Raw genomic sequence first — 14,975 nt, forward strand, 5'->3', positions numbered from 1 at the left:
ACTTATTAGCAGACGGATCTGACCTACATCTATGCATGGCTTTTCCCAGCCCAGCGATAACAAGCAAGAATTGTGAAATGCTATTATTAATCCCTACTATTAACAACCTACAGCCACTCAGATGCCTGTATGATGTTGTTGACATAATCAGTACTGTCTGTACTGTGTTCATGCCACGTGTGTGCATGAATCACAAAAGCCACCACAGGAAAAAAATCGAGTTCTGCTGCATATCGGAAGGCAGGCTGCGGAATTTGGAATTTATTTGAGCCAACAGCAAACCACACTGGGCACAAACGATAAGAAACTTTCTTTCGCCCCCCGAGCTGAAGAAATTAAATATCAGTACCAAGTAGCTGGTTAGGTATGGATCGGTGATATTATAACGGTATAACTCGAATATGGACGGAACTATATGTATGTATTGGTTCGCTTTTTACTCTATATAACGGCGTATTATGATCACTACCAGATATTAGGATCACTCCCGAACGTCTTCCCGAATATCTAAAAAAGAAAAAAGAAAGAAAAAAGGGAAAAAAGCCTTTATGAAAGATAAATTTGTGCACAAACGCCAAGCTACTCATAAAAAAGATAAAGAACGTTTTCATGACTTGCAAGAACAGCAAGCCCAGGCTACCTGCTCGCAACACAGGGGACGGGGCTTCTAAATTAATAACGGAGGCCGTGACCCACTGCAGCGGTTACTTACTTGCTCCATGTGGTTTCTCTGAGTGGACGACGGGTCCGGAACTCTTTTTTGAATCGAATTAAGCAAACCTAGTTGTCTGTCGGAGGAGTTGATCGATATTTCTACTATACATATCACCGCATCCACTGCATGACCGCGAGGCATTACAGGTAGAAGGGAAAGAAAACCTGGTTAGAGATAGTTGGTTGAATTGAGAGCGGTTATATATATCGTGATAAGTATAATTCTTAATTCACATCCACAATCGGTTACTAACGTGGAAATCTGGGCTCGAATCCTTTTATGCACGCCCTTCGATCCTTCATTCCTCCTCGACAAATTTAGTAGTTCAGCCCCGCCCTCCATGATCCATCCCTGACTTGACTTTGTACCCCGTTGCTAATGAGGCTCGAAACTTCTGGGAATTCCAATAACCCAAATAATCGAAACCATGAACCGGTTAGCCGGACTGATCAGCTGTGCCGCTACGCTATGCTATGTATCTCGTGCATTACCAGCAAGAGCCCTATACCGCGCCGGTGAGCCGTCCGCTCTGTGTTTGCCCACGTGTTTTAGAGTTCTCACTGTTTCATTGTATCATGGTGGTGGTGGACTGAAAATCTATTTATTGGACGCCATTCAGCCCCAATGATCCATTCTTTCAGCTTTCGAATCTGTGGCATATTAGAAACCGTTCTATGGTTTCATCCAGTACATATACATACGTGCGTAATATATGACACTGTTTTCCCCTCCACCCCTCCGTTACTCCTAAGTTTACTGTCCTCTCCGGAAACAAATTTACCCCCACCAAGCCAAACAAATTTCCGAACCCAAAAGCTTTCCGAGGACCACATCAAAGCCAACGAATATGGGTATGTCAACTCTCATCGTCCAGATCTCCACTGGTCTTGGGCTGTACATCATCTACCTCACCTTTCTCGCCCTCAGACGCCGTTTCAAGAACGCCCGTTTCTCCCGCGAACATGGATGTCTTCCTCCATCAAAGGCTCCTACAGATTGGACCTTCAACATCTCCCGTCCTTTCATTCTCTCCAAGGTACGGAAGGCACATAAATTCATGCCTACCCAGCAAGAGTCGTTCTACAGGAATGGGAACACATTTGCATTCTCCATTGCTGGGAAACGTTTGATCATGACCTGTGAGCCGGAGAACATGAAGGCTATCTTGGCAACACAGTTCAAGGACTTCGAACTGGGCAAGCTTCGACATGACAATTGGGGTGAAGTTCTAGGTGAGGGAATCTTCACAGTTGATGGACACCGATGGGAACACTCAAGAGCAATGTTGAAGCCACAATTCAATAAGAACCAAATCACAGACCTCGAAGATCTTGAGACTCATGTACAGAATCTCTTCTCAAGACTATCGTTCGCAGAGAACGGTGGGAATGTTCTGAATCTACATGAGTATTTTCTGAATTTCACACTCGACTTTTCAACCGCGTTCTTATTCGGCAAGTCGGTTGATTCACAACTCTGTCAAGGCCAGACTTCGAAATTCGCACAAGATCTCGATTATGCCCAGAAGGTCATCTCTTTCAGAGTCAGTCTTGAGAATTTCTGGTGGCTTTACCGCCCAAAGAAGTTCACGAAGGCTGTGGCAGATGTACAAGCTTTCATCGGTGAGTCTGTGCAGCAGGCTCTCGACAAACAGAAATCGGAAAAGGGCAAGACTAGTGAGAAATATGTCTTCCTTGAGGCATTAGCTCGCGAAACGCAGGATCCCGTTGTACTAAGGGACCAGATGATGAACATTCTTGTGGCGGGAAGAGACACTACTGTAAGTATTTTTTCTGATCCCAAATCCCTATAGTTGCAGGATTACCATGATTAGATGCAGTCCGCTAATAATCGGATTATATATCATGCAGGCCGGATTTCTTTCCTGGATTGTCTATTCTTTAGCTCGGAATCCAAGGGTCTGGGATATTCTTCGCCGAGAGATCCTGACCGACTTCGGCCGTGACACACCGACATATCAGCAACTGAAGGACACAAAGTACCTTAAATGGGTTCTCAATGAAGGTACATAAATTCTGGCCTTTTAACAATTAATTTTAGAAGCGCTGCACACAGATACTGACACAATCCAGTCCTTCGACTCTATCCCCTAGTCCCTACCAACTTCCGGTATGCAAACAAAAACACTACCCTTCCTCTTGGTGGCGGCCCTGACGGGCTTTCTCCAATCTTCATCGAAAAAGGAGAGCGCTGCGTCTATAGCGTCTATTCCGCTCACCGCCGTAAGGATATTTATGGTGAGGACGCGGACATCTTCCGACCCGAGAGATGGGGTGAAGGAAAGCCTAGGGGTTGGGAGTTTTTGCCATTCAACGGCGGGCCTAGAATATGCTTGGGACGTAAGTGTTCCTCTATTCTTCTTTGATAAATCATTGCCTCTAGCTTCCTCGCCTTACCTTTGCCTTGCCTTGCGTGGTGGTGGTGTCTTACATAACCCCTGCACCTCATGCATGATCGATCATACCCCTCGCTCGGTTCGGTCAATCTTACTTGCTTCTCTTCGCTTCTTTCGTGTAACAGAAGGGTGTTAACTAACCTGTGGCACGATAGAACAACTCGCATTAACGGTTGCTTCATATGTTATTGTGCGGATGGTGCAGAACTTTGAGAGGATAGAAAATGCGGATACGAATAAGGAAGAGCTCGGCGATTTGACGCTGACATTCATGCCCTATCCGGGTACTCTTGTAAGGTTATTTAAAGATCCTGAGGCTTAATTGTTTTTCACTGGCTGGTCTATTTTCCTTTGTTTTTGAATTGGGTTAGAGGCCAGGATATCTTTTAGGCGCTCATGGGATTCTGATTCGATTGGATAAGGCTCTCTTTTGTTATTTTTGGCGTTGGATGGTTATGAAACTTATGTTTATGTTTATTTTACGCCTCACGATATCTTGTTTTATTCATGTTACTCCATCACTCGAATTATGAATCGACGAGTAAAAAAAACACTTTTTGAATGCATATGGCGCTGTTCCCATTCCAGATACTTACCGATGCACGTTCCTTATATTAATGCCGGTATCGAAACAACCGGTCCTAACTGCCAGCCTGTGCCATACCCTTGGTACCTGGGGTCAATATCAATACTCTGGGTACTCAGTGGACCTGGTATATACATCAGGCATGTAAGCTTACTCACGTGATATCATCAAGCACGGAGAGGCCGACGATTAGAGGAATTCCAATATATATTATACCGAGGAAGTGCGGCTCCGTGATAGTGTATATCCATGTAGACTTTGAAGTTGTCGAGTTCTTGGTTCCCGGATAAACTCCTTGCATATTCCAATCCACACCAATACCGGCAGTACGCGTAGTCATACCGATTCGTTTTATGTACTCTACCTTATCCTGTTTTCCTCCGAAGCTACTGTACGGGCACAACGCCTTCTTTCCTTGGCTCCCTGTCTATCGTTATCCGCATATTGTTCTAGAGTTTCTAAACTAGACTAGAATCTGGATACGTACGTGCAAAGTGCAGGTTGAGCTGTTGCCCGTTACTCCATAATGACATAACTTTTGAAATTGTAAGTACTACTGGCACTAGTGAATAATCACAAGTGAAGCACCGTTGTTTCTCATAAAGCGTACCGGAGAAGCTAAGACAGATCCAGAAACTTTCTGGTACATAATATCATTTCACGCCCATGACATAAATATATATATATTAGGCACGAGATAATTGTGGCGTAGAATCAAACCTTTTGGTTGTCTAATATCTACTAGTGTGATCTAGTATTATCACTAGTAAGTCTTGGCTGCATATATCATAATAAACCTGATCGCTACCGATATATATTACCTGGGACACACTTTAAGAAGTGCTGGACTTTGACATGGATATGTATTATCAGCCTCACGATAAATTGTATGTACACTATATGTAGTTTTTTAACCCGAAACAGATATTAGGGCCTATATTACTCCATAAGGCGAGACGCTCCGAGGTTTATAAGGCTGTAAATTTGTCAAAACCTTTTTTACCAACGCCCGGCCGCAAAGAAATTCACCGCCAGTGGTATACGCGTATAAAGCCCCGAGAACCAGCTGCACTTGCAATTTTATATATGGAGATAATGCAGATAACAGTAATTGCTCCGAAAAGCACATACTACTCAGATTACTTATACGCTCGCTTTGTAGGCTAATAATTTTAACCATTGTACTCGCCAAAATTTTTATGATCGGTGGTAGAATTCCACCGTTCGGTTATAATACGAGGTCGTGGTACAAACAAAGAGGGGTGAGTATGACGTTTCTCGGGCTATAGCTACCAAAAGGCTTCTTTTGATATATTGATCGATATGTATCTAGTCCTATTTTATCAGAAAGCCCAAGTGCAGTTTACTCTAATACCTAAGTGCTAAATGCGTAGGCATATGCACTCATCTACAAATGGTAATTTTGCACAGGCCTCCTATATCAGATGCATTATACGCCCTTCCTCCATGAGGTATTCCGAGATCTTGAAGGTATGTATATATATGAGACTTCTGCCCGTCATGAGAGGCAGTACTGCTGCGAAAAGCAAGGCCTATCTCTTCTTCTCATTACCTAAGGTGAATTGATACACTTATAAACGTTGACATATAGCTAGAGTAAAGTCTAGTACTCGACATTTAGTCGGGGTATGGGGAAATAAGGACAAGGAAAAGTCTCGATCTATGACTATAGCTCATTAAACTGCCTGTAAAGGGAGCCATGCTAGCAGAATATACAATATCTTCCGGTATGAAGTCAATTTTCTCGGAGAGAAACCAGTCACCAAACATCGGCGCTGTAGCACTACCCATGAACTAGGCCACAGCGACTTATTGCGGTGGTATGAGGGCTTTTTAGAAGGGAAGTACTATGGCGCTCATCATGAAGATCTTTGTAGATCTAAAGTGACTGTAGCTTGAGAAATTTGTGCTTGTTGGTCGATCGTAAACAACCCCATGAAGCAATTATTCAGGAGTCATTATCCTAGGACTTTGTTTCCAGCCTGCAATGGTGCGGCCATTTGTACAAGGTAACAGCCCTCTCATCAATACTCGTGACTAGCTATGATATCAAAGCTCTGTTACGGGGGAGATCGACCTCCGAGGAATGGCCCCATTAGGATCTTGTGTGGGGGCTTGCGTGGGGGCCGCGCGGGTGAAACTGGTGAGTATAATTCTTCCCCTTGCATATATATCTCTCCCATCCAACAAATTGGGGAGTATATATAAGTCACACACTCCATCTTCGTTCTCTCTGAATCCACCCTCTCATATCTAAAAAATTCTGATATGTTTTATGACGTCGCTCAAATTCGTCGAGTGAATCATAGAATCTCGCTCGCTCAGCCGGGTAATCTTATGCAGTCAATTAGCGACAACTCGCTCGGCCGACACAAAACCCTCAACGCCGTGCTAGTTTGCATGATCTCGAATGACCTGTCATACCAGACACCCTTTAAGCTTTGTTGTGCCTGGATGCTACAACGATTCCCTGCATATCGGCCCGGGGAATGGGAATCTGATGTCCTGGACGCCGAACATCCGGTTGGCTTGGCGTTTTTCTGGTTGGCCAATTGGAGTATTGAATATGGCCAACGAACCACATTATTGGTTGGATTTCTGCATAGAGACAATCAATAGATGATTCAACTGGGGGCCAATCTTCTTTCTCCTCAAAAGATAATATCTCACCTTCCTCCCGATGGTTTGAGGCACAGCTGCCTTGGGCATAGTCGAAGTTATGAGGGAATATGATCGCTCCATGGGTCGGGGCGGGCTTATGTTTGCCCTACAATGTACGCGCGTACTTCTATGTACTTTGGCTCCCGGGACACCAGCAGTTACAAATACCTCATATGTGGTCAAGACAAAACATCTACAACCACGTATGTATATTTTTTTATATATCTATGCAGGACTGACAAGAGGTAAACCATAGAGATGAGATATGTGACACGATTGAGCACAGGACTATTTCGAGGTATGCCGTCCTTCTTCTCCATCGCATTCATTCACTCAGTCAAACTCACTCTCAGAGACAGTGCACGCGCCCTTTGGATTTGATTAGTCGGTTGTTCCACTAGCATGAAGATCAAACATGATAATTTGTTCACATATGTCTTGACCTACATTATCTGGCAGGTTATCGCTTATGCAGTCTGATACATCCATTAAACAGGTTACTTCACGGGAGTGGATGGCCCCCTTCATCGATTCCAAGTCACTTGTAAACAGGAACGTACTACCTACTGGTGAGTAATCTTAAGAAAGTACTAGTTTCGGAAGCTTGAGCCTATGATATCATTCTAATCAAATGTCTAGATTCATACAAGCTTTGCTCGTATAACTATTCGACTTAAGCTTAAGAACGCCATCTTTATTGTCAACCAACTCTATTCAGCAATAATACACATAGGGCTGAAGCTATTTGGCCAAGATACCAATAACATCAACAAACTTTATACTGTTATCCATCTGTCCCTTACAGATGACCCCATAGCCTCTATTTATGGCATATCTAATTGCCCACTGCCTTGGAAGCCGAGTGATCAACTGTGGCTGAACACAACCCTAACCCTGGACCAGGGGGTAGACAGCTTTTGCAAAACTACCGGGGTTCCTCGGGGTACCACTAAAAAAACACCTTGGTGGGGAATTGAGAGGCGTTGTTAATAAATGTCCCCGCGCGCAAACAGGTGGAACATTCCGGAGGCTTGGAGGGATAACGACCCTAGTCAAGTGCTCGAGTGTTGTTTGATTGGCCAGCCCTCTTCCACACTTCGGGCCCCTGTTACAGCTTTGGACTTCAATATGCATAGATATGGTAGAATGGGACAGCTGACAGCCTGACTGCCACAGCCAGATAACTATTGCGTCTGATAACTTCTTCTATGAAGGCAATTAATGTTCCACACCTCACTAGAACACGTACCTGCTCTACAGCGAATACTTACCTATGTAGTCTGCGCGATGAAGGCGTCCTGGCAACCGTTTGACTTCATCCCCTATTATACATGTGCCTGCCTACACCAATACTCTACCCGTTGGCCCGTCTACACCCCCCCTGAAACCCTAAAAGTGGGCCTGCAACGCACTTCACTGTCCATCTAAACTATTATTCTCACTACCGCACCCCCGCCAGTTAATAGCCGTAGCCGAACACTCTAATCGATCCACATTAAACATACCATGTCCCTGCTTAGTCTCCCTAATGAGCTTCTCCATCCTATCGCTGAAGACCTCGACTTGTGCTCCCTCAACCACCTCATCCGCACATCACGATTTTTTCACATCCTTCTCACTCCACTCCTTATTCGACATGCTCAGCAAGATATAGATGGTGCCCCCGCTCTCTTATGGGCCGCCGAACGTGGCCACAAACCTCTCATATCCCTACTGCTGGAAATGGGTTGCGACATCAACATCCAGAATACAAAGGAATGGATAACAGGCACAGCACTGCACAAGATCGCTCTACACCGCGACGAGGGGCTGGTGCGGCTATTGCTAGAGAACGGCGCCGACGTGAAAGCTACAGATCAGCACAGGAAAACACCGCTTCACTACGCGGTCATGGAGGGCTTCACCGGGATGGCGAGAATGTTGCTGGAATATGGAGCTTGTGTCGAGGCGAGGGACCACATGGGGGCGACACCGCTGCAGATTGCGGTGCAGAGGGGGAAGACGGGGATTATAAGCTTGCTGTTGGACTATGGGGCGGACATGGAGGCGAGGAGTATAAACTCTAGGTGGACAGCATTGCATGAGGCGGTTAGCTATGGCAGTGTACCGATTGTGATGCTGTTGCTAAGTAAGGGGGCAAATGTTTATGCAGTAGGGAGTAGAGGAGAGACACCACTGGTGTTGGCGAAGAGGTATAGGTACAAGAAAGTCAAAGAATTGCTGAAGGAATTCATCATCACTAGTGCAGTAGGATTAAGAAGAAAATAGACATAAATCACGATAGATCTTAAAAAAAAAAAAAAAAAAAAACACCAATTAGCTTCCCTCCCCTTCCTTCCCTACCCCATTGCTAATGAGCCACATGACCTGTAATGTAAGTACCTACATGTAAGTAAGACCTTCCGCAGAAGAAAAGGTTTGATATGTGGAAGCTTCCCTGTCACCCCAAACCCACGGGATTGGAACAACCCAGATAAATGGGAAGGGGTCAGATCGGGGGTAACACAAACCTTTTTTTCAGGTAGGTCTGTATGCTACCTTCCATAGGTTGCCCCTCCCCTCCTCTGGCCAATTGAAAGGCGTTATTTTGCTACTGCAATCACCAGCCCGTAATTGTACGACATCTGTTCTGAGCTTCTGAGAGGGGTTGCGCAGTATTTTCAATTCGTTTGGAGGACGAGGGCGGCCACGGGCAGGCGGCATTGGGAGCGATAGGGTAGAACAGATACCTACATATATGCTTCTTATCTTTTGCACAGCACGGAGGAAACTTGCTACTCGTCCCTACAAGTATCTACTTTGGCCAAGCTATGGAACAAGGCTGTCACGCTGCCAAGATTGCGTGACCATGGTTCAGAGATCACGCTACTGCTGAGGAGCGGATCTGATGATGCAATGGCTGCAATACCTAGCTGGGCATCGATAGACAGGAAACGCCCTGCCAGTCACTTTCACTTTGTCAAAACTCAATAAGAAGGCTGTCTGTCTAGTGCAATGGTATGATCACTAACTCAACCCAACACCAGGCCATCAGAACAAAGAGGTAATACACCACCTACAACCCACCAATACGAGAAGGTCTCAGGCGCAACTTCTACACCCGAGGTCGTCATTTATCACCTTGATAGTTGTGGTCTAGTATTATGAATACAACCTCCTCGCCCTCCTCCTCAGCTCCCACTGTGCCTTATCACATAGCGAGCGCAGCCGCAACTAGATTACTGAAACGACCGGCCTCGTCAAGCACGTCCAAAGAAATTACAATCTTGATTAAACCAGTCTAAGCTGAGCCACCTAAACTAACCAAAAAGAAAACAACAAATAAAAGAAACTATTGTCGCATGATGATGATGGGGGGTATGTAAATATGCAGGTAGGATAAAATACCTGAGAAACTAAGATGAACAAAAAAGGAAAAAGGAAAGGTCCAGCTATTGTCGGCCAAAAAGAGAGTAATGATACCTCACGCACGCGCGCAAACTAACTACGGGTACAGAAACGACTCGAAATCAACACTCAACAAAGGTATGGTAATGCCGTACTGGCTGGCGATGAAAATCATGGATATGAAAAATCCTCCCCGCTCTACGCACTTTGTGAAAAACGACCTGCCCAGAGCAAAGCAAGCACACTATAACAAAAGAAATATGGTATGTAAAAAATCAAAACAACATAGTAAGGAGAGTTATTTGGTCCCAGTGGTTTTCTCTGCCTCTGCCTAGCTTCATCTAGGCCTCCCAACTCGACTCGGTCCGCTCCACGCTCGAAATCACCAAATTTACTCGCTTGGTGATAACGACAAAACAAATAAAAGAATGATATCAGACAATGAATAGAAAACGTAAATTCACCCACCCTTCCACCCACTTATTATTTCTACCTACCTCAAATTACTTCGACTCCGCTTCCGAAAAGAGGGAGTTTGCCGCCTAAAGAATCACATCAGTTAGGAACACCCCGGAAAGAGATTGGACTCAAGGAGTCCATACTTGTTCGAGGTTGTAACCATGCTTTTCGAGTGCCTTCACCGAACTCTCTCTGCCAAAACCCAATCCGGTCAACTCAGTAATCTTTGCATCCTCTGATGCAGCGTCGCTCTCACCAGCCAGGGCAACGCCCCCAGCCTCGACATCGACGGGGCCCGTACCACTCTGTCCAGAAGTCTCCTCAGTTCCTCCATTTGTCTGCGTCCTCGGAGGTTGCGGCGAATCAAAAATAGCATCCCAGTCCTCTTCATGCTGTTGTTGCTGCCCCTGTTTTTGTGTCTGCGCTGAAGGAGAATCGATATTGAAGTTGAATGTTGTGAAGCCTTCATCGGCGTCCATAGCATTACCGGATGCTGTATGGTTATTGCTATGACTGGATTGAGAATCGAACACGGGGTTGAAGTCATCAAACCCGCCAAAATCGTTGTCGTCGCCCTTATCGTCAGCTTCTTTGGCCTCTGCTAGATCTCCAAACTCATCATCAAATTCGTCAGGAATGGGGTTAGCCGACGGTTGAGCTGTATTCGCTGCAGAAGGAGCAGGACTCTTGGATACGATCGGAGGCGAAGCAGAGAAAACATTTCCAGTGTTGTTGGCACTCAACGATTGACCTTTTGAACCGGAGGGTGATGAGGAGAAAATTGAATTATTCTGACCAAAGGCATTTGAGCCGGTATGTTGGGGGGATGTAGGAGCAGAACCAGGGAAAATAACTGTGTTGGTGCCTCCACCAGGAGTAGTGCCCTCATGCTTCATAGGATCAGTCCTGGAGGGAAGAAGCCCGCTATATTCCGGGAACGGATTCTTCTCTCCAGCCTTTGATCCAGGGGTGTACGCAGGGGGGGACTGCTGAGCTGACAGAGCAGGCGGCCTAGATATACCCTGATCCATTGGAGCAGGACTTGTTGTCGGTGGGGGGGCAGTGGTGGCCGGCTGGGTATGGGTTTGAACAGGGCTGGAAGTGAAATTGTCATCAAATCCCTTATCGACATCACTGTCACTATCATCATCTGGCCCAACCTCCTCTATCGGTGGGAATTCTTTATCGAATCTACTGGCGCTCAAACTTCCGGTGGCGGATCCACCGGTGTTTTGTCTTTCCTGGGTCCTTACAGAAAAGGTCTTGAATGCATCATCGAAATCTTTGGGATCAGCCCGGTTAGCAAGCATTGACCCAAATGCAGACTTTCCAATACCACTGCCACTGCTCTTGTTACTCATAGTACTTTCGCCAGTCGCAGTGGGTTTGATTGGAGCCTGCATTCCTTCAATGCTTGGAAATGCGCCAGGAATCGACTGGGATGGCGTTCCGTAACTTGAGAAGGAGTCTCTCTTCTCAGATGGTCTCATACCAGGCCTCTCACCACCAGTAGTACTTCCAGTAGTATTCTTCTCCACGGGCATAACAGAGGCAAATGGCGACCTATCGTTGTTCGTCTTCTCTTTTCCACCATCAAGGAACGATACCTTAGCTGAAGCTTCGGTACCAGCATCACTTTTTACGCTGAAACTACCCCTCCTGTCTTCAGCCTTAACAAATGCATCTCTTTCCCTGGCCGGAGTATCGCTGGGGGTCGCCCAGTTTGGCGTATCTGGTCTCGAAAACTCATCGCCACCGTGGGCGCTAGCAGGCGGGTTAACCTGTACAGAGGAGGTCATTGAGTCTGCACGATTGATTTGGAATGGTAAAAAGGATGGATTCATCTGAACCGCGGCAGAAACCGGAGGAACTTCAGAAAGTTGAGGAGAACCATGGTATGACGACCCTGGTGGGGATGTGGGTGGGGTTGAGTGTTCGGCGTTTCCGCCCTCGGAAGCCGAAGGAGCACTTGCCTCAGTTTGTGCCCTATGGAAGGAGGTCAAAGAAGACCCAGTTGGCATTGGCGAAACAGCAAATGCAGGACCAAAAACATCATCTAGACTCGGGGCCTGGGGTGCGGTAGCTCCCGGAGCAAATGGTGAGGGTGAAAATGCTGAATCTGCAGTCGCTGGCGGTGACCTACGATGGAAAGGGTTTGTATTTATGCTGGCAGATGAAGGCGTCGGACTGCCCGGAGGAGGAGGACTGGCAATGTTTGACCTGGTATCTTCGATATCTTTTTGAAGCCTATCACGCTCGATTTCTCCAGTGGCAACTTGTTTCTTATTGATAGCTACTAACCCTTTCTGTTGTCTGGCCTGCGATTGTAATCTCTCTAGCTCCTGTCTTAAATTAATATTTTCCGCATTGAGTGCCTTCATCCTCTGAGACAGGTTCTCGTTCTCTCTTTTATCGGAATCGAGTGCAGAGGAAACTTCCTGCTTTCGGGATATAAGCTCATTATAATTCTGTTCCACTGATGCATACTCTATGCGTAGCCTATTGGTATCTGCCTTTGAAGCCGCGAGCTGATCTTCCATCTTTTTAGCGTGTTCCGCCTCTCGCTCGTAAGCTGCTCTTAAGGTAGCCAACTGTGCTTCAATAGCTGCCTTCTGGGAGCTGAGAGCAGATAACTCTTGCTCAGTAGAAGCTCTCTTTCCCTTCAGCTCCGTAGTTTGTTTGGTCAAAGTGCCAATATTATTCGACAGATTTGCCAATTCAGTAGTATCGTTTGTAAGTTTCTTGCTAACTTCCGGATCGGCATCACCAAGCAAATCATCCATCATGGGAGGTACGGGACGATTTGCGGTTGCAGAAGTACTAGAACCTCCGGTCTGTGAAGGAGAAATCATGGCCTGTCCAAAACCAGATGTAGGGACAAATGTACGCGCAGTGGTTGTAAAAAAATTGGGAGCTTGTGAAGCCGTCCCCGACGGAGCTCCAGCAGTCGCACCAGTTGGCGGGGCGGACTTCATACCAAAAACATCAGTATCAAATGGACTTAGCGAAGCTGGAGGAGGGGCAGAGGCTGGCGGCGCCGGTGCTGATGCTGGCGTGCCTGAAAAGTCCAAATCAAACAAGTCATCTGAAGCTGCCTTTGGTGGTAGGGGTGGGGCTGGGGGTGCTTGGGGTTCGTAGGGGCTTGGGAGAGCTGATTTATAGTAAGTAAGAGATTCATTTAAGTCATGGGTGGGGTCAATACGTTGTGAGAATTGCACCTGTTGGCGCATAGACGGGGGGATTAAATTCATAGGAAGAACTTCAGGCAACGAACCTGCACCAGGAGAGTTGCGTTGTTGACGTATAAGGTGCATAGCAATAGCAAACTCATCGCGGTTCAAACGCCCCGCCTTAGTAATATCTGCAAGATCCCAGATAGTAGCAAGTATATCTTCTGGAAGGTTTGAGTTTCCAAAGAAAGGAACAGCCTCCTCTCCTAAAACTTGCATTAGATAAAGTCAAAACGCAATATCGAGAACCCGAATACTAACCAGTGATGAAGCCTCTATTCTGCTTGTCAATTGTCAAAAAGACTTGATCAAAACGAGCCTTATCGGCAGCATTAATTGCCCAATCCCCAGTTCCCTGACGAGGGAGAGCCTGCGTAACCGGAGGGGTGAACTGCCTCGATAAAGGCGACTGAGCACGTTGCTGTAGGTTTCCACTAAATTGCTTCGGAATTGGTGGAATAGGAGGCATATTCGGTGGAACGCCTCTCCCGGCCTGTCGCCGATCTGGGCCAGGTCGCGCGGGAATTCTACCAGCTGCAGCTTCATAGAAACCGGGGGGAAGGATTTGAGGCAATACGGGTAGTGATCCATTCTTGGAACAGGTAATTAAGTGCATAGCGACCACGAACTCTGCTGGGCCGAGAACGCCTCGGTGTTGTCGGTCGGCAAGGTTCCAAATCAATCCTAGAGTCTGGTTCGGAAGCTTGGCACGTTGGAAGATGCTCTTCGCTACATCACCTGGCAGGACACCATCCTGGGCCCCGGACTTTTCGAAAAGTCCCGTGAATCTCTCCACATCCTGAATCGTGATAGGAGGAACTCTTATCATCCCTCCTCCTGGACCCGAAAGTTGGGCCTGTTGAACCGGGGCCGTTGGCGGCGGCGGCGGCGAAGAAGTAACTGGAGGCGCCGGTGTATTTATAATGTTTACACCCTCGAACACTGGGAGCGGTCCAGGGTGTTGCGCCAGCTCGGGGCGAGGATGCTGCCCATTCTGCGCTTGTCCAATCAATCTAAGAGCAACACTGAAGCCGACTTTTGTGAGCAGTCCTCGGTTTTGCGTGTCCGCGATCCCCCAAATCTAAAGTCAAATTAGCTTTGAGACTTGAGATAGCATTCAGCATCGCTACAACCACTCACCTCTCCAAGGATTCTCGGGTTAAGCCCAGACTTTTCGAAAAATTTAACAGCTAGCTCTCCCGTAACAACGCTGAGTCCGTCGCGGTCAGCAGCCTGGAAAAGCTGCCCGAAAACTCTCTTCTCTTCGGGTGTGAGGACGATAACATGGTCTAAGGAGCCAAGTCAGCTATCGAAGAACCCGTTTTGTGGCAGAAAGCTTAAATCAACTAAGGGGTGGGGGAGAAAGGGAGGGTGGGGGGAGGCGTTCTAACCAGTCTCGGATGTTCTGTCCACTTCACTCATGGTCATAGTTTGTGATGTACGCGATGCTGGTGATGAAAGGTGGCTAAAGTTGATAGTGATGCGAGCGCGCGATCACTC

The 14,975-nt window shown here is 46.7% G+C and overlaps 3 protein-coding genes across 3 annotated transcripts; 2 read left to right on the forward strand and 1 right to left on the reverse strand.

Annotated features, from left to right (window-relative positions):
- Positions 1-1,562: 1,562 nt before the first annotated feature.
- Positions 1,563-3,453, forward strand: H6S33_011186 (uncharacterized protein; the record flags this gene model as incomplete). Its single annotated transcript, XM_044842959.1, has 4 exons — positions 1,563-2,495; positions 2,587-2,740; positions 2,809-3,075; positions 3,287-3,453. 4 exons carry the CDS (start codon positions 1,563-1,565, stop codon positions 3,451-3,453), a joined length of 1,521 nt encoding a protein of 506 aa, XP_044695954.1.
- Positions 3,454-7,905: 4,452 nt separating this feature from the next.
- Positions 7,906-8,667, forward strand: H6S33_011187 (uncharacterized protein; the record flags this gene model as incomplete). The annotated part of the gene is made up of 1 exon (XM_044842970.1): positions 7,906-8,667. One exon carries the CDS (start codon positions 7,906-7,908, stop codon positions 8,665-8,667), a length of 762 nt encoding a protein of 253 aa, XP_044695955.1.
- A 1,622-nt stretch (positions 8,668-10,289) lies between these two features.
- H6S33_011188 (uncharacterized protein) lies at positions 10,290-14,903 on the reverse strand (the record flags this gene model as incomplete). Its single annotated transcript, XM_044842981.1, has 5 exons — positions 10,290-10,328; positions 10,389-13,681; positions 13,737-14,556; positions 14,616-14,764; positions 14,867-14,903. 5 exons carry the CDS (start codon positions 14,901-14,903, stop codon positions 10,290-10,292), a joined length of 4,338 nt encoding a protein of 1,445 aa, XP_044695956.1.
- Between the last annotated feature and the right edge of the window lie 72 nt (positions 14,904-14,975).

Source organism: Morchella sextelata (genome assembly GCF_020137385.1).
Source record: "Morchella sextelata strain SCLS chromosome Unknown scls_6, whole genome shotgun sequence".
NCBI classification, from domain to species: domain Eukaryota; kingdom Fungi; phylum Ascomycota; class Pezizomycetes; order Pezizales; family Morchellaceae; genus Morchella; species Morchella sextelata.